We start from the raw sequence: 20,813 nt of genomic DNA on the forward strand, positions 1-20,813 counted from the left end.
GGTCTAGCGGATTTTCCAGTGGAAGATGCTGAGAGAAGGGAATGGAGAGATAGAGAGGGGGGGATTGTAGAGCCGTTTCCAAGGCAATAAGCTTCCCGCCATTCAAAAGGTCAAAATGCTAAAGGGGTTGGGGCTTGGGGAGGAAAGTGTAAAGCTCTATTAAATGGATTTTTCCGGTTTTAAAGTCATTTAACAAAACTCCTTGATGGAAATTTTGTTTGGTTTCGTTTATAAAAGGAACGTTGAATGGTTTTTATGAACGACATTATTTCAACTTGAAATTATTTATATTTTAATTATTTCACGTTACGAGATTTAAACGAGTCGCGTGAAATCTGGGGTTTAATTATTAAATCACGTGAAATAAATACTCGTGATTTTTTTCTCTGTCTCTCTCTAAGTGTTTTGTAGTTTGAAATATATTATAAATAAAATGTAACATATTTAAGGGTTTTAGTCATATAAAGTTACAAAAAGAAAAAATACCCCCACAATTTGTACATGTACCTAAGTGTAAGTTTCACCTAGATTATATCAAATTTCAGTGACCCACTTTTGGTGGGTGGGTTTGCAAGTTTCATCGCGTATTCATCCCCCCTTCAACAAAGTCAGTACCTGTAGCGGTACCGTAGTATAAATAAATAAATAAATATTTATTTACGTACTTGCGTATAGTACGTCAAGGCCGTTAATTAATTTGATTATGATGAATTAAAAGTAATAGCAAAATATGATATGGCGGCATTACTAAGTTGTTAGTTGACGGTTGACTATAATGTATCGCTTAGTATTTTACAATAGCACGTGGTGATTTTTGAGGGTAGAGTTTGGGGGTCATTGCGTTATGTTAAGGAGTGACACGGTGAATGTATTTACATACCCTTATTATTATAAAATTGCAGGTGATCCGGATGAACCGAGTGGTTCTTGGGAACACGGTTTATCTTACGAATGTCGGGGATTGTTATTCAAAGCCTTGCATAACTTGATCGAACGATGTTTACTAGCAAAAGGTTATACACGACTAGGGAAATGGTTCACGGAACCAAAAGAAAAGTCGGATAAACCTAGAAGGTAAGAAATTCCTTATGTTATCACGGGTCTAAGTTATATCAGAAGTATATAATTACTTCTCTTCGGGATAAGTGTAACATACCACAAAGCGTGATGGGTATAACTATAATTGTAACATTATTTTACATTTAAATTGCGCAAGGTTACTAAAACCGAATAAATAGTTATAGTTCCACCTCATCGTTACTTATCTATTAGCCCTTAACTATTTGGCAAGGCGCATGCGCTTGTGTGTTAATTTTTGTCCCAAGTCAAGACGAGGGAGGTTTGTGGGTTGATTGCTGAGGATTTAGTAAATATCAAACAGTTATAGAATTCACCCCAAGGTGCGATACCAATCTTAATTAAGTTTGATGAGCGGGAGAGCAAATGTTCAAAAAGGGTAATTCCCTCTCCTGGGAAGAATCGTGTTAATTATTTAAGAGGATACAGAGTGTCATACTTCTTCTATTATCCCCTTCTGGTTATGTATGTTTTCCCCCGGAACTAATCAAATTAGCGTATGTCTAATTTGTAGCGCTCAGCTGACGTTTTCGCTAAACTTCTTCATTCACGGTGAAAGTACAATTTGCGCCAGCGTTGACGTTCGACATCATCCGACCGTTTATAAACTGACCAGGCAGAATTTATTGTCGGCCCAAGGTGGACACAGCGCCGCTAATTCGACGGGGGTCAAAGTTATATTGAGTCCTTACGGATTGGCCGGAACTCTAACTGGTCAAAGCTACAAGGATAATGACCCGGCGGTTCAAAGATTGTTAAACGAGTGGAGGCAATTTTATCCTTTACCAGTACAGGAAGTTACGACTGGTAAAGATTATTTGGGAGATGATAGTCAGGTACCGCGAGTAGTTGAAGTCTTTGTAGCCGGTGCAAAATTACGTTATCCATCAAGCTACGTCCATGTAATTGAAACGGAGGAAGATGTATGCCGGGGTGGTGCGGGATTACCGTCGGTACCGAATGGACTCCTAGCCGTTGGTCAATCGCGGGGAGGTGCGGGTGGTGTCCTAACCCCGCCCATTTCTCCGTCGGACCCCGGTTGTTGCGTCGGTGGTGTCAATCGGCCTCACGCGCAACGATACGGTCCCGGTCAACCCATGGGTTCGGCGCTTCGAAACCAACTGACCGGTAACTTAACAACGGACCCTAATCTAAATAATCTCCCCGCTAAGCAGTGCCAATGGACACCGAATAGCGAAAGCCACGCGGTATTGCACGCGAAAAACAATATATGGCAAGATAGTACCGTTTCGAATCAACCTTTAACCCCCGAAGCCAGTCCCGAGGACGCCATCGGACATTGGGAGTTTCAGGACCCATCGGCGCGCGCGAGTTGTAATTGTTTTCGGTGCAAAATAAAGACAAAGGGTAGTAGTTCGAGCCCCGGAAGTGGCTGCAACAAAAACAGTTCGAACGAACACGCTAAACAGAACGCGAGTTTGACTACAACGAATGCTTCGAGTAACGCGACGGGAACCACCAATAAAATTAAAACTGAGAAATTAAGCGAGAAATCGAACGAAAAAACGTCGTCCAGGTTAAAGGGCATGACCCCTTTTCATAGACGAAGCCCCGTTTTGGATTGTTTGACGGGAATCGATAATAATTCCCAGAATTCATCGCGAGATATTTCTTCCAATACGAACAATGGTGGTGGCGGTGGTAGTGGTGGTAACGGTTCTGGACAGAATTCAAACTCAACTACTTCATTCCAATTTAATTTGAAACAAGGATCTGGGGGTCCCGTTTCCGCGGTTTTACCCTCTTTACGGGTCCCTACGCCCTCGTCTAGTTTGCCCACTTTGCAAACATCGAACGCTAATTCTCACGGTAATATGGAATCACCGCATCCAGCGACACCCGGATTTCAATCCATGGAAAATAGCGGAGGATCCACTTCGGAGCCGGCCATGCCAACGCTGTCCCCGCACCCTCCCATTTTGTCCCAAGAGGATGATAATGTCAAAACAGAATCTCAGGAACAGAATAGCGCTAACGTTATAACGCAAAGCCCAATGTCAGTGACGGACCCTAATTCCAATCAACCCATCGTTATTAAAACGGAAAAACCTGATCAGATTATGTCACCTTATCAACACCAACAACCCGGTTCTAACCTAATGGCCGATTGCAAGGCGGAGAACTCACCCTCCGTTTGGCAACCGCCTTCAACAACGCAATCGGAGGACGCGTCCAACTCCGCCATCTTGACAACCGCGGTGGCGGCCCCTTCAAGTCAGGCACCGAACTCGAATGGAAACGCTATCTCAACTTCGGTCGCCTCACCATTTCCCAACAATAACAACAACAACAACACCAACGGAGTCGGGGTTAAACCACTCGTATCTCTACAAGGACTTAAGCGACCACCGACTCTTCCGGCGGTCGTCAACGAAGAAACCGACGAGGAAGACTTACGGAATGGTTTGCTGTACGATTACAGTTCTTTACTGGTTAATACTTGGGAATCTAGCGGTAACCGTAAAAGGCAACGTATTGGAACGATACTGCCAAGCGGTTTTAGCAACCCGTATTCCGCCGAAATGTACAGTCGGGATTTAAATTCGCAATCGGAAGATAGTCAACCGTCACCTCCGAAAGATCCTTACGAATTTAATGACGAATTTGACGAGGACGCGCCCCCAACATCGGGAGCAACTTTTAGAATCCGTAATGACAGCGTGGTCAAAGATGAAGAGACGAAAAATGGTGCGAAAGATCCGTCTATACCTTTAACCCCTGACCCCGCGACACCAAACGGAGGTGTTTTACCATCGTCGAAGGAAGCCACCCCTAAACAACTATTTTTAAATGACCAAACATCCGTGACGTCCCCGGCGACGTCCACGAATCAAGCGTCAAGTTTTACAAGGGAAAAGGATTTGCTAGTGACTGACAGGGACTTGGATTGCATTTTTGATACGTCATCTGATGATAACAGCGATGATAATGTGAGTAATCATTGAAAGATCCATTGGGTAATCAGGGGAAAGATTCATTGGGTAATCAAGGGTTGTTATGTTATATCTTATGATTGTGTTCGCGTTGCAGTTTCAACCCCCATCAACTCCTAGTTCTGTTAAACTAACCGGTACATCTGATGACGCGCCAGTTACCAAAACGACTAAAACAAGCTCAAACTCTTGTACCGCTGGTATACTAGGTCAGTTGTCCATTTGATTTTAGACACCCCAATTCCCGACCCCAACTTCTTCTAAAAGATCGCGCTAGTTCCAAAATGAACTCACCCTTTTTCCCTGCGTTGTTCAAGGGGCTGCAGAGTTGACTCGAATGTTTCCAACTCCGCCTTCTTTGGAGCACAACGCTGTTCAGTCGCCTTCTGGACCGTTGACGCTCTCGGACATCGCGGCTCTCGAAGCTGGTGAAGGAATTCTAGGAAGAGATAAAATTGATGGTTATATTAACTGCGGAAGTCCAGGAATGGATGCTGTAAGTTTTAAATCGAGTACAAACGCGAAATGACCCAATATATCCTCCTCATACAATCCCCATTAATGTTTTAAGGACTGGTCCTACGTTTACAAAGTTCCAATTCAACTGAAATTCGTCAGTTCATCGCGTTATTCCGCCTTGACTAGTTTACCAAGCGCGAGCTTACCACCTATTACGTTCCCCGGTGAAAGCGTATATAAACCATCATGGACCCAAAATCAGCAACAGCAAGTGGCGGCCCAAAATTCGCAACAAAACCAGCAACAATCGTTCGCCGCCAATAATTCCTCCGTGCCTTCTACAGTTAGTTCCGTCTCAGCGACACCCGGCAATTTAAATCTAATCAACAGTTTATCCTCCGGTGGCAATATGGTCCCGATGCATGGTCCCCACGCGGGGGGAGGTCCTCACATGCAACAACAGCAGCAACAATTGGCGCAACATCAACATCATATGCATTTGCATCAACAGCATCCTCACGGACATCCTCACGCGCATATGATGCATCCTCAACAACATCCGCATCATCAGTTACACCATCCGGGACACGCCATGGGACCTGGAGGGCTACCACCCCCGCTAGGACATCCCGCCTTGATGATGGAAAGACATCATCATCCCCATCAACATCCTGGAGCTCCTCAACATCCAGGGTGAGTTTTATCTTAAGTTCTTGTTCAAAATATTGCCAGGCTTATCGCGTTGGGAAGTGTCACTTGGTTTTCTGGGGAATGCTTTTAATGAACCCAAAACGTTGGATATGTTTTGCAGCCACCCTATGATGATGGGTGGTCCAGATCCTGACCAACGTGGTATGATGCCTCCTGGTTATCCCGGCGCCCATCCATCAATGATGGACACGATGGATCAACGCGCCGCTATGGCCATGAACTACGAAATGCAACAGCAACAAAACCATAATGGTCCTTGCCTCCCTAAACACCCTCTCCATTCCATGGGACCGGATGGCCCTCATCATCTTGGTCCTCCACCTCCTCCAATGGGTCCTCCTCACCATTTGCAGCAACAATTACAACAGCAACATCCCCACCAATTACAATCTCACCATCCGGCACAAATGCATCCTTCCCATTTGGCGCAACAACAACACGTCCATCATCCTCACGCCAATCCTCAAGGTAAGTACTCTTAACTACACTTTCTATCCATCCATTTGGTAAGTAAGACTTACTTAAAATATAAATGGCAATTAAGGTCATGCTCATCATCAACACATGATGATGACGAGTGGAAACGGGGGCGGTATAACCGAGTCTCATAGTTTAGTGACGAACTTAGTTTTATCGGATACTATGATGAATTTATATAAGGATCACAATTTTGCCGGTTGTACGATATGCGTATGCAATATGAACATAAAAGGTGCGGATTACGGACTTTATTTGCCCAACTTTTTATTACCGGACGGTTCGGAGGAATTACAGTACAAATGTACGTGCGGTTTTAGCGCGGTTGTCAATAGACATTATAGCCATCGGTCCGGGTTGTTTTACGAAGACGAGGTTGAAATAACCGGCGTCGCCTACGAACCTCCTGATAGAACTAGACGTTTGCTAATGGTTGATAAACGGAAGGCGCTACCACCACCACCACCGACAACTTTATCAGACGCGCTCGGTTTTAATAATAATAACAACAGCGGTAACAACGCGAAGGACGCTCGCGGTTTACTGGAATCATTACCGCATCATTTGTTGGATTTAATTCGGTCTCAGTGTTCGACTCTGTTCAGTACTTGTTCGGTTTATCACAAAGCGGTCACATTGCACAATTTGGATACGCCACCGACTCAGTACAACGCTCTAGAAGCGTCCGATTTCGGAGAAATGTGCTTTTTAGCCCTGGAAACGGGCAGACAAATGCTGGATAACATGGGAGCTAATGGAAAGTTGGATGAAGGCCTCAAGTCTTCCAGTTTACACAAGTGGCCTTTTATCGTTGGTAAGTACTCTTTAAGATATGTTTATAGTGTACTCTTTAAGATATGTTTATAGTGTACTCTTTAAGACGTGTTTATAGTGTACCCTTTAAGACGGGTTTATAGTGTACCCTTTAAGACGGGTTTATAGTGTACCCTTTAAGACGCGTTTATAGTGTACCCTTTAAGACGCGTTTATAGTGTACCCTTTAAGACGCGTTTATAGTGTACCCTTTAAGACGCGTTTATAGTGTACCCTTTAAGACGTGTTTATAGTGTACCCTTTAAGACGGGTTTATAGTGTACCCTTTAAGACGCGTTTATAGTGTACCCTTTAAGACGTGTTTATAGTGTACCCTTTAAGACGGGTTTATAGTGTACCCTTTAAGACGCGTTTATAGTGTACCCTTTAAGATATGTTTATAGTATAACCTTTATGTAAATAACGGGCCCCAATAAGTTAACCCGCGATTGTCGTTGCGTTTCTGAAAGATCTTTGGCTAAATTTGGGACAATACAATAAACCATTTCAGCTAAACCACCAGAAAGCAACCACGAGACAGTTAACCTATTAAGATCCTTACAACCTTTACTACAAGAAGCGGTTCATAAGAAACGTACTCAAATGTTATGGGAAGTGACCTACACTGTTTCGGGACCCCTAACATGGCGGCAATTCCATAGATTAGCCGGAAGGGGTACCGATGATCAATGCGAACCTCAACCCATTCCTTCATTACTAGTCGGTTACGAGAAAGATTGGTTAGGCATTTCACCCTTTGCTTTGAAATTCTGGGTAAGTCACCCAAAAATTGTACCATCCTTTACTTCTTGTTGGGGGTGTCTACAAGGTTCGTTCTACTTCGTGTGTTATAGGACAAGTTATTACTGGAACCTTACCCGATGTCTCGCGACATCGCGTACGTAGTAGTCGCGCCCGATAATGACTTTGTCTTGAGTCGCTTACGAACGTATTTTAAAGAACTGTCCAGTATCTACGAAGTCAGTAGATTAGGACGTCACTGCCCGGTTAAGAAAATACGCGATGGTATCCTAAGGGTTGGTAAAAACACCTATCGAAAAGTGGCCAATGAAGCCGTCGACGAATGGTTTAACAATATTGGGAACGGACCCGTCGCGTCTAAGTTGAAACTGTACGCGCAAGTTTGCCGACATTTATTGGTACCGTTCTTGGCGCAACAAACATTCGACAAATCCTTAATGGATCCACCCGCCCAAATGAAACCACCCGAGAAACCAGCCGCGTCACCCATGCCACCTTCCACACCCGAAAGTCAACAGGACAAGGATATGTCGCAAAAATCTTCGGATGGAGGTCAGTCTATTTGATTTTTAAGACATACTTCAAAGTAGTTAATTAATTAACTATAATAACCAGTCCATTCTTATTTTCTACCCAATCTTATTGCAATCAGAGGGAGGTAAATATGACGATACTTGTAATTAATTTAATTTTCAGACGCTGATTACTACCGTTCTTTCTCTTAATTGTTATATAGTCTTAATTAAACATAGTTAATTACTTTCTAGCTCATTCAGACTCTCAGCAAGACAACGCCAATCATTCAAGTTCGGGCGGAACCCCAACAGGGGCAGGGTCATCGGGATCTCAAGGAGGAGGCGGCGGAGGTGGTTCGAGTGGCGGTGGTACAACTCACGAACCGGAACAAGACGACGAACAAAACCTACCAGCTCTAATAATCTACATTGTGGAACCATTTTCCTATAATAACATGAGTCCCGAAATGTACCGTCTAAGTACCATTGGTCTAATGAGATGTTATTTGTACATGCTCAAGTTTCTACCAGAACATATTTTGAATAACATTCACGTTCAGGTATGTTACAATGTTCTTATCATTAGGGACATGATTAACTGATGTCCCGGCCGCGTTTATAGCTGATAACTATGGACTCCGTTTTGAGTATTGGTAACGAAGAGAATGGGGTCAGAGTTCATGATGAACTTAAGGAGTTAGCATTCTCAATATTCTCTCAATGTCGGCGTGTTTTAACGCATCAATCTAATGTTAAATCACTTACCGGGTTTGGACCCGCGGCCACGCAAGATATATTCCTCAAGGGCAAGAATGTAAGTAGTTTTATTTTGTCTTTAACCCTTTGGTACTTAGTACTTAACTTACTGAGTCTCGCCTTGACGCGTAGGACAAAAACACGAATCCGTACCGAATGTTAACTCTACCATTCATCTTAGCGCCCCAACGCGATAAACAAACTGAATTAGGCGAAATGTTCGGTGATAGACGCGAAAAATCCAGCATTTTATTTTGTAATTATTGTTTAACGAGTGACCAACGTTGGTTACTCGCGTCATGTACCAACGAAAAGGGTGAACTCTTAGAAACGTGTTGCATTAATATCGAAATCCCTAATCGAACGCGACGGAAAAAGGCCTCGGCTCGTAAGGCCGGTTTAACGAAACTTTTGGACTTCATCATGGGTGTTTTATCCAATTCTATTCAACCGTGGAGATTGGTAGTTGGACGTTTGGGTCGTATAGGTCACGGGGAATTACGCGAATGGGCCTTGTTACTTAGCAAGAAGTCTTTATTGAGATATAGTCGACAATTATGCGATTTGTGTCATCAATGTTCGGTTTTAAGTCCACCCGAAACGCCGAGTATTTTATCAGCCTGTTTGGTATCCTTGGAACCCGATTCGGCTCTAAGGATTATGCCGGATCAATTCACACCCGATGCCAGGTTCAGTAATCAAAACTGCGACTTAAGTACACCCGAGGACGCTACTTGTACTCATATACTAGTGTTCCCAACATCAGCCACGGCTCAGGTAAGTCATCAACTTTATCTTATAAGTTTCTTGGGTTCTAAGTACCCGATTCCGTGTCGCGCAATTACAGTCAACGCACGCGACGTTTCAACACGAACACCTGTCGCCACTTGACCCTTCTATCAGCGAAAGTATCTTCATGGATTTAAACGAGGAGGACATCGCGGTTGACGATGATATGCGGGAACTCTTTGGTGATTTTGGTGAGAATGGCAGTCCAGGAAATAGTCCGAGACGGGATTCGATATCTCAACCCGGCAGTCCAAATGGAATGGGAGGTGGAAGACATTCGCCATTTCCGTTTTGTAGCAAGCCAAATAGGGTAAGTTGCGCGTCACACTCTGAACTTTGCAGTCGGTGTTTCAACTGGCTAACCATTTGGTTCTCAACAGCCTCCCGGTAGTAGAACCAACGATGTCTCTGAAGAACCAGTTCAGTTACTTCAACAGCCTTTAGCCTTGGGTTACTACGTATCAACAGCCAAAGTAGGTCCATTGCCAAAGTGGTTTTGGTCCAGTTGTCCGCATCTCGAGAACAAGTTACCTTCGTTCCTTAAGGTAAGGTTTGTTATGATAATTTGCGCGGTTGATGATTAACCTGTCGCGTCATTTTTATCCTTTAACAGTCAGCCCTACTTTTCCACTCATCTCTGGTTCAATCCAGTGAAGAGTTCATTAACAGTAACAATCAACAACAAAGGAATTACCATCCACTTGATTCCAATTTTACTACTGATGTCTTAAGGTTAGTTAGTTTGGATTTTTATTTGGGGGCATCGGGGTATACCTTATTGGGGACATCGCGCTAGACCTTATTGGGGACATCGCGCTAGACCTTATTGGGGACATCGAGGTAGACCTTATTGGGGACATTGAGACGGACCTTATTGGGGACATCGCGCTAGACCTTATGGGGACATCGCGCTAGACCTTATTGGGGACATCGCGCTAGACCTTATTGGGGGCATCGCGGTATACCTTATTGGGGGCATCGCGGTATACCTTATTGGGGGCATCGCGGTATACCTTATTGGGGGCATCGCGGTATACCTTATTGGGGACATCGCGAAAGACCTTATTGGGGACATGGCGGTAGACCTTATTGGGGGCATCGCGGTATACCTTATTGGGGACATGGCGGTAGACCTTATTGGGGACATCGCGCTAGACCTTATTGGGGACATCGCGCTAGACCTTATTGGGGGCATCGCGGTATACCTTATTGGGGGCATCGCGGTATACCTTATTGGGGGCATCGCGGTATACCTTATTGGGGGCATCGCGGTATACCTTATTGGGGACATCGCGAAAGACCTTATTGGGGACATGGCGGTAGACCTTATTGGGGGCATCGCGGTATACCTTATTGGGGACATGGCGGTAGACCTTATTGGGGACATGGCGGTAGACCTTATTGGGGACATCGCGGTAGACCTTATTGGGGACATCGCGGTATACCTTATTGGGGGCATCGCGGTATACCTTATTGGGGGCATCGCGGTATACCTTATTGGGGGCATCGCGGTATACCTTATTGGGGACATGGCGGTAGACCTTATTGGGGACATCGCGCTAGACCTTATTGGGGACATCGCGGTATACCTTATTGGGGGCATCGCGGTATACCTTATTGGGGGCATCGCGGTATACCTTATTGGGGGCATCGCGGTATACCTTATTGGGGACATCGCGAAAGACCTTATTGGGGACATGGCGGTAGACCTTATTGGGGGCATCGCGGTATACCTTATTGGGGGCATCGCGGTATACCTTATTGGGGACATCGCGAAAGACCTTATTGGGGACATGGCGGTAGACCTTACTGGGGGCATCGCGGTATACCTTATTGGGGACATGGCGGTAGACCTTATTGGGGACATGGCGGTAGACCTTATTGGGGACATGGCGGTAGACCTTATTGGGGACATCGCGCTAGACCTTATTGGGGACATCGAGGTATACCTTATTGGGGGCATCGCGGTATACCTTATTGGGGGCATCGCGGTATACCTTATTGGGGGCATCGCGGTATACCTTATTGGGGACATGGCGGTAGACCTTATTGGGGACATCGCGCTAGACCTTATTGGGGACATCGCGGTATACCTTATTGGGGGCATCGCGGTATACCTTATTGGGGGCATCGCGGTATACCTTATTGGGGGCATCGCGGTATACCTTATTGGGGACATCGCGAAAGACCTTATTGGGGACATGGCGGTAGACCTTATTGGGGGCATCGCGGTATACCTTATTGGGGACATGGCGGTAGACCTTATTGGGGACATCGCGGTAGACCTTATTGGGGACATCGCGGTAGACCTTATTGGGGACATCGCGGTAGACCTTATTGGGGACATCGCGGTAGACCTTATTGGGGGCATCGCGGTTGACCTTATTGGGGGCATGGCGGTAGACCTTATTGGGGACATCGCGGTAGACCTTATTGGGGACATCGCGACAGTCCTAATTGTGACGTCGCGATGTACTTTATTGGACGTTTTATTTGAACAAAACTTACATTGTTGACGCAGATACGTGTTGGAGGGTTACAATACTCTTTCCTGGTTATCATTGGACCCGGTGACGCACGATAGACGTTCTTGTTTACCAGTCCATATTCAAGTGCTGATGCAATTATACCACGCCATGGAAACCTTAACGTGATAAAAACAACTTTCCATAAACAATCATTGATTTTCTAACAATTATCTAACAGAGATTGAGATAAAAAAAATCATTAATTAATAAATACACTCGATTGCGACGCAAAATTAAAGAAATAGACCAAAAAATTTACAAGATCAAAGAAGAATTACGTAAATTGAAAAACGAAGTACAACATATCATCATAACAACGCAAATTTAAGAGAATGGGGTTAATTTACTTAATTAGTGAATGTTTGACCCTAATTAGGGAATGCTTGACCCTCACTGCCATAAAGGTGCAATGTGCAAAACCAAAAGTATGAAAAGGATGCGGAGTTAAGCAAAAAATAGCAGAGATAAAGAGGAAATTGCAGGTGAATGCAGAGATAAGAGGAAATTGCAGTTGACTGCAGAGATAAAGAGGAAATTGCAGTTGAGTACAAAGATGAAGAGGAAATTGCAGTTGAGTACAGAGATAGAGGAAATTGCAGTTGAGTACAGAGATAGAGGAAATTGCAGTTGACTGCAGAGATGAAGAGGAAATTGCAGTTGAGTACAGAGATAAAGAGGAAATTGCAGTTGAGCACAGAGATGAGGAAATTGCAGTTTGGTGCAGAGACAAAAAGGAAATTGCAGTTGGGTGCAGAGATAAAGAGGAAATTGCAGTTCAGTACAGAGATAAAGAGGATATTGCAGTTCAGAACAGAGATAAAGAGGAAATTGCAGTTCAGAACAGAGATAAAGAGGAAATTGCAGTTCAGTACAGAGATAAAGAGGAAATTGCAGTTCAGTACAGAGATAGAGGAAATTGCAGTTCAGCACAGAGATAAAGAGGAAATTGCAGTTCAGTACAGAGATAAAGAGGAAATTGCAGTTCAGTACAGAGATAAAGAGGAAATTGCAGTTCAGTACAGAGATATGAAGAAATTGCACTTGAAAAGAAACAAAATGAATTAGTTTGCATAGAACAAAAAAAAAATCTAATTGCAGTTTGGTGGAGTCAATGATAAATTAAACAGATAAACAAACAAACAAACAAACACATCGAGAATAAATTATATTGTAAGTTGTGCTGAGAGTAAATAATAAAAAAATCGAAAACAATATTTACCGATGATGAAAAAAATCCTGGGCCAATTTTTTCATCCAAAAATAAATGTTTTTTTTTTTTTTTGAAAAAAACAAAAAATACATCGCAATGCATCTTGCCATCTTTGAGTGATATTTCTACAATGAAAAACAAAAATATATAAACAACCAAATTAAAATTATACACAACATAAACATAAACATAAAAAACACACGCGAGTGCGGGCCTAAAAAAGTAAAATATTATATTTCCAAAAAAAATTAAAATTAAAATTAAAAAACAAAACTATTTAAAAAAAACAAAAAAAAAAACAATATGATGAAAAATACAAATTAATAAAATTAAAACCACTTAATGGTTTTAATTTTAATTGTTTTTAAAATGCAAAATTAATTAATAAGATTGCAACAAAAAAAATAATGAAATTAAAACAAACAAACAAACAAACAAAAATGGGAAGATATTTGAAAAAACAGAAACCTAAAAAAAAAATATCCAATTGTTATTTATTTTGTATATAATCTAAATATATATCTATAAAAAAAACATACAAACAAACAAACAAATATCACCTTGGAAGAAATAAACTAAAGGGGATTTCGATGATTTTGTAAAAAAAAAACAACAACAATATTTCAACTTGCTACTTATTATTACCAGTCAAAAAAAACAAACAAATTTGAAAAAAAAAAACAATATTTGTGAAATGTTTTTTGGGTTTTTGTATTTAAACCCTTGCCCTCCCTCCCCCTTTTCTCGCCCCCCTCCCCCCAAATCGCAATTTGTACAAAAAACAACCCCAGAATGAATTTGAAAAGGAGTGGTATAATTATTTTTTAAATATGTTTAATTAATTAATTTTTAATATTATTGTGTTAATTATCTAATATTTTTTTGGTCACCAATATTATAATTATTCTTTTTAAATAAATGAAAATAAACAATTGTCAAAAGGGTGGTCTATTTTTAACTTTATTTTTTGTTTCTGTTTGAATTAAAAAAAAAAACAAAAAAACAAAACAAAGAGCTATTTTGTATTTTAAAAAGTATTGGCGGTCCTTGTATATTTTTTGGCTTTAATTATGAAGATTAATTTAAGCGGTTTTTAAAAATTAAATTAATTAGGTCATAATCGGATCGTAATTAATTAAATTAATCAATATTAATTATGAACCAATTAATTTTAAACTAAGGCTTAAATTAATTAATTAATTAATTAATTAATTTCTACATGAAAATTAATAAAGCCAATTTTAAATTAATTAGGTCATAACTGGATCATAATTAATTAATTAATTATGAACCAATTAATTTTAAACTAAGGCTTAAATTAATTAATTAATTAATTTCTACATGAAAACTAATAAAAGCCAATTTTAAAAATAAATTTATTTACCGGAGTTTCTTATTTTTTTTTTTTTAATTTAAAAAACAACAAACTGGCACAAACCTCAGAACTTTTTAAAAAACAATAATGAAAATAAAATAATTAATTTTGTATTATAAATTAATTAAAACTATTATTTAGCGTGTAGTTAATATTAATATTAATTCAATCAAGGTTTTTAAATTTTTAAAAAAAAGCAATTTAATGTTTTAGGGATTTAAAGTAAAGAAATTAAAAAATTATAAATTTGAGCCGAAAAAAAAAATTAAATCTTAAATGTAATTTAAATTAAATAAAATTATTGAAAATAAAAAAATAAATTTTCTGTATAGTAGGGGATTATTAAAAAAAATAAAATAAATTGAAATAACCTGGATGCAAAAATAAAGAATAAAAATAATATTAAAACCTAATAATTTAATTTTTAATTGACCCCCCCCCTTTTCCACCCCCCAAAAAATTGGTTTTAAATTTAAAATTAAATTTAAAAAAAACTACCCTAAGTTTTTTTTTAAAAAAAAAATGTAAAATACGGGATTTAAAAACAACACAAACAAACAAACAACTAGAATCAGTTACGATTTTATAAATAAAAATAACTCAAAAAAAAAACAAAAGATAAAATATATATATATAAATATATGTATACATAAAGGGGATGAAAATTAAAAATAAATAAATAAACATTGTGTAAATAAAACTTCAGATAAACAAACAAACAAAGAAACAAACAAACAAATCTGCGAATATTTCATATTGATTTACCAATATTTACCAAAATACGAAAAAAAAAATAAAATAAAAAATAAGTAATTTTAATTTTTTAAAAAACAAAAACTAAAAACGAAATCTTCTTAAAAAAAATTAAATTTTTCATTAAAATAATTAAAAATCCATAAATTGAAGTTGAAGTTTTTCTATAATATTAATTTTAATTATGGACTTTTAATTTAATAATTAAAAATAAAACGGTGATGGATTAAAAAATAAAAAAAAAACAAACCCACCCTATTAAAAAATAATAAAAAAAAAATAAATAAATATATAAATTTTTCTAATGTAGTTTTTAAGAGGCTTAGAAAACCCTTAATATTAACAACCGGTTGTTTTATAAGCTACTCAAACACTATTCTACTTTTTTATTAAAAAAATGAAATAATAATTTTATTTATTTTTATGATTTAAACTAATTAATTAATTAAGAAGACCGCTAGTCCTGTCTGGTGTTATTTTTTTTTTTTTTTTTATAAATAAATACAAAGCTCAATATGTTATTTTAACAGTGATTTGAAATGAAAAGAAAAAACTGTACTAGGATAAAAACAAAGCCGCCACCCCCTTCCTTTGCCCCCCCGCCCCTGATAATTGACCTTCCAACTGACCCTTGAAGATCATTCAAGAGAAAAAGAGAAAAAAAGCTTTGAATTTGCTACCAAACATTTGTTTTGCTCATATATTATATTTAAGTCCAGTAAAAAGACAACCATTACCTGTTCTAAAAAAAGATTGCCTTTCTCTAATTTATTTTAATTAATACTAAGCTTATTTATGGGACTTCTTTTAGTATTAATTATATTGATTGTTAATCTATTGGGGTTAAATTTTAATTCTATAGGGAATTGTTTGTTTAATCTATTGGGAATTAATTTTTAATCTATAGGGAATTAATTTTTAATCTATAGGGAATTAATTGTTAACCTATAGGGAATTAATTGTTAACCTATAGGGAATTAATTTTTAATCTACTGGGAATTAATTGTTAATCTACTGGGAATTAATTTTAATCTATAGGGAATTAATTTTAATCTATAGGGAATTAATTTTTAATCTATATGGAATTAATTTTTAATCTATAGGGAATTAATTTTTAATGTATAGGGAATTAATTTTTAATCTATAGGGAATTAATTTTTAATCTATATGGAATTAATTTTTAATCTACAGGGAATTAATTGTTAATCTACTGGGAATTAATTTTTAATCTATATGGAATTAATTTTTAATCTACAGGGAATTAATTGTTAATCTACTGGGAATTAATTTTTAATCTATATGGAATTAATTTTTAATCTATAGGGAATTAATTCTTAATCTACTGGGAATTAATTCTTAATCTATTGGGAATTAATTTTTTATCTATAGGGAATTAATTTTAATCTATAGGGAATTAATTTTTAATCTATTGGGAATTAATTTAAATATATTGGAAATTAATTTAAATATATTGGGAATTAATTTAAATATATTGGGAATTAATTTAAATATATTGGGAATTAATTTAAATATATTGGGAATTAATTTAAATATATTGGGAATTAATTTAAATATATTGGGAATTAATTTAAATATATTGGGAATTAATTTAAATATATTTGGAATTAATTTAAATACATTTGGAATTAATTTAAATATATTTGGAATTAATTTAAATATATTGGGAAAATAATAAATACATTATCATCAATACAAAAAGCCATTACATCATTACAAACACTTCAAAGCAATATTGCAATTAAACTTAATTATTTCTCTCACCTAACTAAAAAAATGAAATTAAAATTTTGAGACATTAGATCCAAAATTATTTTTATTACACCTAGATTATTTTTCTACATATCTTTCTTGGTGGGGGGGGGGGAAGGGGGGGAAGGGGGAGGGGCTTACATATTTAAGTATATTATTATTTACACAAAATTACGAGTTATGCAATCACATTTCACATAACTCATTATAGATTCATCATAATTCCATAATTATATTAATGAGAGCCAATCAAATAGGTTTAAAAAAAATTGTAGGCCTAAAATTTAAATAAATAATAATATTAATATACAATATTAATCTAATTAGGTTAAGTTAGGTTAGATATTAATTTTTGGCCACAAATTTGAGCTATATAACTTTAATATTAAAGAAATTATTATTATTATTAAGTAGCTATTAAATTTAAGCTAATTAAATTTAAGTTTTTAATCCATGTCTATAATGGAATGTATATATTATTATAATATATTAATTAATTAATTAATTAATTAATTTTTTTTAAATGTTTTAGAGCTGCAAGAGTATTTTAAAAAATAATAAACACTCAAAAGCAGAATATTAATTGGTAATTGCACAATTAATATTTAATAATAATATTAATAATTAATATTAAATATTTTAATTAATTAATTAATTAATTAATTAATTTGGTCCAGTTAATTAATAACTTAAATTAGCTCAAATTTAAGCCAGGCAAAATTGCTAATTAGTATTAATTTTACTTAATTGTAATTACCAAGCAAAAATCTTTTATTACTAATTAGTAAATTAATTATAATTAATTATGTCTCTGATCATCACATTAATTCTTTTAAGGCTGGTTTATTTTTGATATTATTAATTAATTAATTTCAATTTTAACTTAATCATTATCCTTTATACAATAAAATTGGGACCTTAATTAATCTGACTTTGTTAATGAATAATTAATTAATTAATTAATTAATTAGTGTCTGTTAAAGCATATTATGATCCCCTAAATTTCCAGTATATCCTTGAAGGTTTCTTTTCCTTTGGTCCTCAAAATATTTGGCATATTGCCTCCCATAATGCAGATGTAACTCGGTAAAATTACGACGTTTTGGGAAAGTAGCTTTAACAGAAGCATCCGGACACTTATCGAGAGGTCCGGGTAAAGGTTGTCCTCCGACAGCTCCTTTAACTTGATCAGAATCATCAGCTACGTATTTCCACTTATCAAAGGGATTGTAACGTTGCCCTTTAGAAGTTCCACCACTACCACCACCGGCTTGTTTAAATAAGCAACTATCTGAGCGGTTGACGGGTAAACCACCCATGTGTACTGAATTACGGAAGCCCGCTTTGGCTAACCTTTCAGTTTCACTAATTTCATCTAATTGACGTTGTAGTTCAGCTACCATGAGTTTCATGTAATCGTAACTGGCGCAAGCTAAACCTTTCATCCACCCTTCCATGTTTTCTTGACTGTCAGCGCATAAAACATAGGTTCGGTGACCAGCTCCGTGAAAAACAACTTTGAAAGCATATAGCTCTTCATTTTCAGCCAGTTCAATGGTGCACCCCTCCAAAATTATCACCCCGATTGGTTCTTTATCAGTTTTTTTATCAAAGTAGAATAATAAGTTGCCTTTCAAGACAAACCAACGTTTTTGGAAGCTTTTATTAACGTCACCTTTCTTTAAAAGCCAACCCTCCTGATCAACAGGGGTTTCGGAGATTGAGTAACTTATCAAGTTTTTTTCGTTTATTTTCATTGTTAATAACCGTTATTTACTTATTTATTACGTACTAGAGATAGAAATGCTGGTAAAACACACCAAAACACGCAAAATAAGACACCCACTTAACGTTTTAACCCTAACCACACCACCAGCGCTCCACCATCCACACTTGGCTTCACTCTCTCTAAGCCTTGGTTATAGACTGACACTTATCTTAATTTCAATATAATTTACTATTATTTTAGCTTATCTATCCTATATTTTACCATTATTTGGGTCCAATTTCGTTGTTTTTCGTGTTTCCGATGGTTTTATTTCAAATTAAACACTCGAAACTATGAAATTTACGCTTTGCGAGGTGAAACATCGTCGAATCCGAGTCCGACAGACTACAGTTACACACCTAATTTATTTAGTTGCAACTTTCTTCAATGACCAGCAGGGCTGCCAGATTATAAATAATATTTTCCGGTCTTTTGACGTTTTGTTCTAATTTTAAAATAAAATGTGAAATTTTATTAATTTGAACAAAGTTTGTTGGTAAATTAATATAATATAATATAATTGTTTTTTTCAGCCTAAACAACGTAAGTTTTGGGTTTAAAATTCTCCGATTAAATTTAATTTATGCGGCGCTTGGGACGTCACTAATTTACATAAGGTTTCAGCAAACGTGTTTTTTTTTTGCATAAGGCCGCCATTTTCAAAAGTTTGCTCCCAATATATTAATTTGCATAAATTCTACACACTTTTTCTTGCATAAGGCCACTATTTTCAATAGTTTGTCCCAAATATACTAATATGCAAAAGTTTCACCTTATGGTATAAAATAGACCCTCGCTTAAACGGGTATAGTTCTGCATGTAAGCGCTGTCCTTATTTCGGAACCTTGCTAGGAATATAGCACTAATCGCTAATTTTTTATTTTTTTTTGTTCCTTTTAAGTGACGAGCTAGGGCTAAAACAGCCTTACAGCTCCAAAAAATTACAAATATATATACTATTTTTGGTAATGAATTGACAATAGAAAGTTACAGAAATTTTAAAAAGAAATTATTTACTATGGGGAATAATAAATAAAAATAAATCAAAAATTATGTAAACAGCAAAAACATACGGAACCCCGATTAGTTCAAATGTAACCAACTTTTCTCCCTCATAGGTTTAGCTTTTCGGTCTAAGAAAAATAATAATATTTTTACTATGCTACTATCCCACAAAAAATTCACACTATCGAAGGCTGTCTTGTAATAAATAGGAGAGTTGCATTTATTTTGTAAAATCTTTGGAAAATTTATTTATCGTACATAAAATTTTTTTAAACATTTAAAAATTTTGAAGTATATAGGAATGTAATTTTTTTTAGAAGTTAAATTTTTTTTTGTGCTTTTTGATACATTTTAATATTTTTTGAGGGAAAACGGAATTTATCAATTCAGAGGAATTTCTGGCATCGGGATTCAAAGGAATTGTATGTTCGCCTGCAATTACACAAAACATTACGGTTACTCGATGAGTAGAGGCGGGCGGGCGGCTTAAAGAAATTGGATTAGTTTAATTACTTCAAAATTGAACTTAATGATTTTGGGTTCCAGATGAAACTGCTCATTTTTTTTTCCTTTCGCTTTCCAGCTCTTTAAGCAATTTTAGATTACATTCTTTAAGGGTCTTGTTTTCTTCTTCGAGGTCAATCTTGATTATCGCGGGCTGCTCTTCAACAGTGGTGTGGTGGAGATTGGCTTGGACGCCGGCGGCGGCTTGGTCATTGGCCGCCGCTCTTTTCCGCTCCAGCCTCTTTCTATAAGCTCTTTGGTTAGCTAATTTTTTCAAGTGCTTTGCTCTGGAATGCCCTTCCTGAGGACTTGGTGTCAACTAGCTCGATAAATCATTTTAAGTTGAAACTTCGAGCCTTTCTTAACATTTAATTTAGACCTTTATGTTTCCACTAAATTGTTATAATTGTAAAACGTTATAATCCTACTAATATGTTACCCAGTGATATCTCAGTGAAACTATTAATCCCAGTACTAAAGTTCCTATTGAAAGTGCCTATTGATTATATATATAACAAAAAAAAAAAAAAAAAAAAAAAAAAATTATTATTAATGTATATTTGTTATTCCACCACTACTTATTGTAC

At 37.1% G+C, this 20,813-nt stretch overlaps 2 protein-coding genes across 3 annotated transcripts in view; one reads left to right on the forward strand and one right to left on the reverse strand.

The window, feature by feature from the left end:
* Positions 1-15,206, forward strand: part of LOC149615401 (mediator of RNA polymerase II transcription subunit 13-like) — a 31,262-nt gene extending 16,056 nt beyond the window's left edge. The window contains exons 3-18 of one of the 2 annotated variants that reach the window (XM_089856986.1): positions 903-1,074; positions 1,592-4,028; positions 4,129-4,240; positions 4,358-4,527; positions 4,603-5,183; positions 5,302-5,669; positions 5,746-6,492; positions 7,003-7,265; positions 7,346-7,805; positions 8,021-8,328; positions 8,391-8,582; positions 8,657-9,301; positions 9,372-9,623; positions 9,694-9,858; positions 9,927-10,045; positions 11,835-15,206. In XM_089856986.1, the coding sequence (XP_089713112.1) occupies positions 903-1,074; positions 1,592-4,028; positions 4,129-4,240; positions 4,358-4,527; positions 4,603-5,183; positions 5,302-5,669; positions 5,746-6,492; positions 7,003-7,265; positions 7,346-7,805; positions 8,021-8,328; positions 8,391-8,582; positions 8,657-9,301; positions 9,372-9,623; positions 9,694-9,858; positions 9,927-10,045; positions 11,835-11,967 (7,124 nt within the window). In that variant the 3' untranslated portion in view covers positions 11,968-15,206. Of the gene's footprint in view, positions 1-902; positions 1,075-1,591; positions 4,029-4,128; positions 4,241-4,348; positions 4,528-4,602; positions 5,184-5,301; positions 5,670-5,745; positions 6,493-7,002; positions 7,266-7,345; positions 7,806-8,020; positions 8,329-8,390; positions 8,583-8,656; positions 9,302-9,371; positions 9,624-9,693; positions 9,859-9,926; positions 10,046-11,834 lie in introns of both variants that reach the window. The other variant, XM_089856985.1, reaches the window with a different exon arrangement.
* A 1,842-nt stretch (positions 15,207-17,048) lies between these two features.
* Positions 17,049-19,076, reverse strand: LOC149615402 (sesquipedalian-1-like). The gene has a single exon (XM_089856681.1). The coding sequence runs from the start codon at positions 18,704-18,706 to the stop codon at positions 17,927-17,929; it is 780 nt and encodes a 259-aa protein (XP_089712807.1). The 5' UTR covers positions 18,707-19,076; the 3' UTR covers positions 17,049-17,926.
* Positions 19,077-20,813: the final 1,737 nt, after the last annotated feature.

This window comes from Phalangium opilio, unplaced genomic scaffold (genome assembly GCF_054372755.1).
Source record: "Phalangium opilio isolate 3A_F unplaced genomic scaffold, DU_Popi_V2 ptg000217l_1, whole genome shotgun sequence".
NCBI lineage: Eukaryota > Metazoa > Arthropoda > Arachnida > Opiliones > Phalangiidae > Phalangium > Phalangium opilio.

Coding starts and splice junctions, on each gene's coding strand:
- LOC149615402 (XM_089856681.1), bottom strand. CDS start 18,706: ATGAAAATAAACGAAAAAAACTTGATAAGTTACTCAATCTCCGAAACC.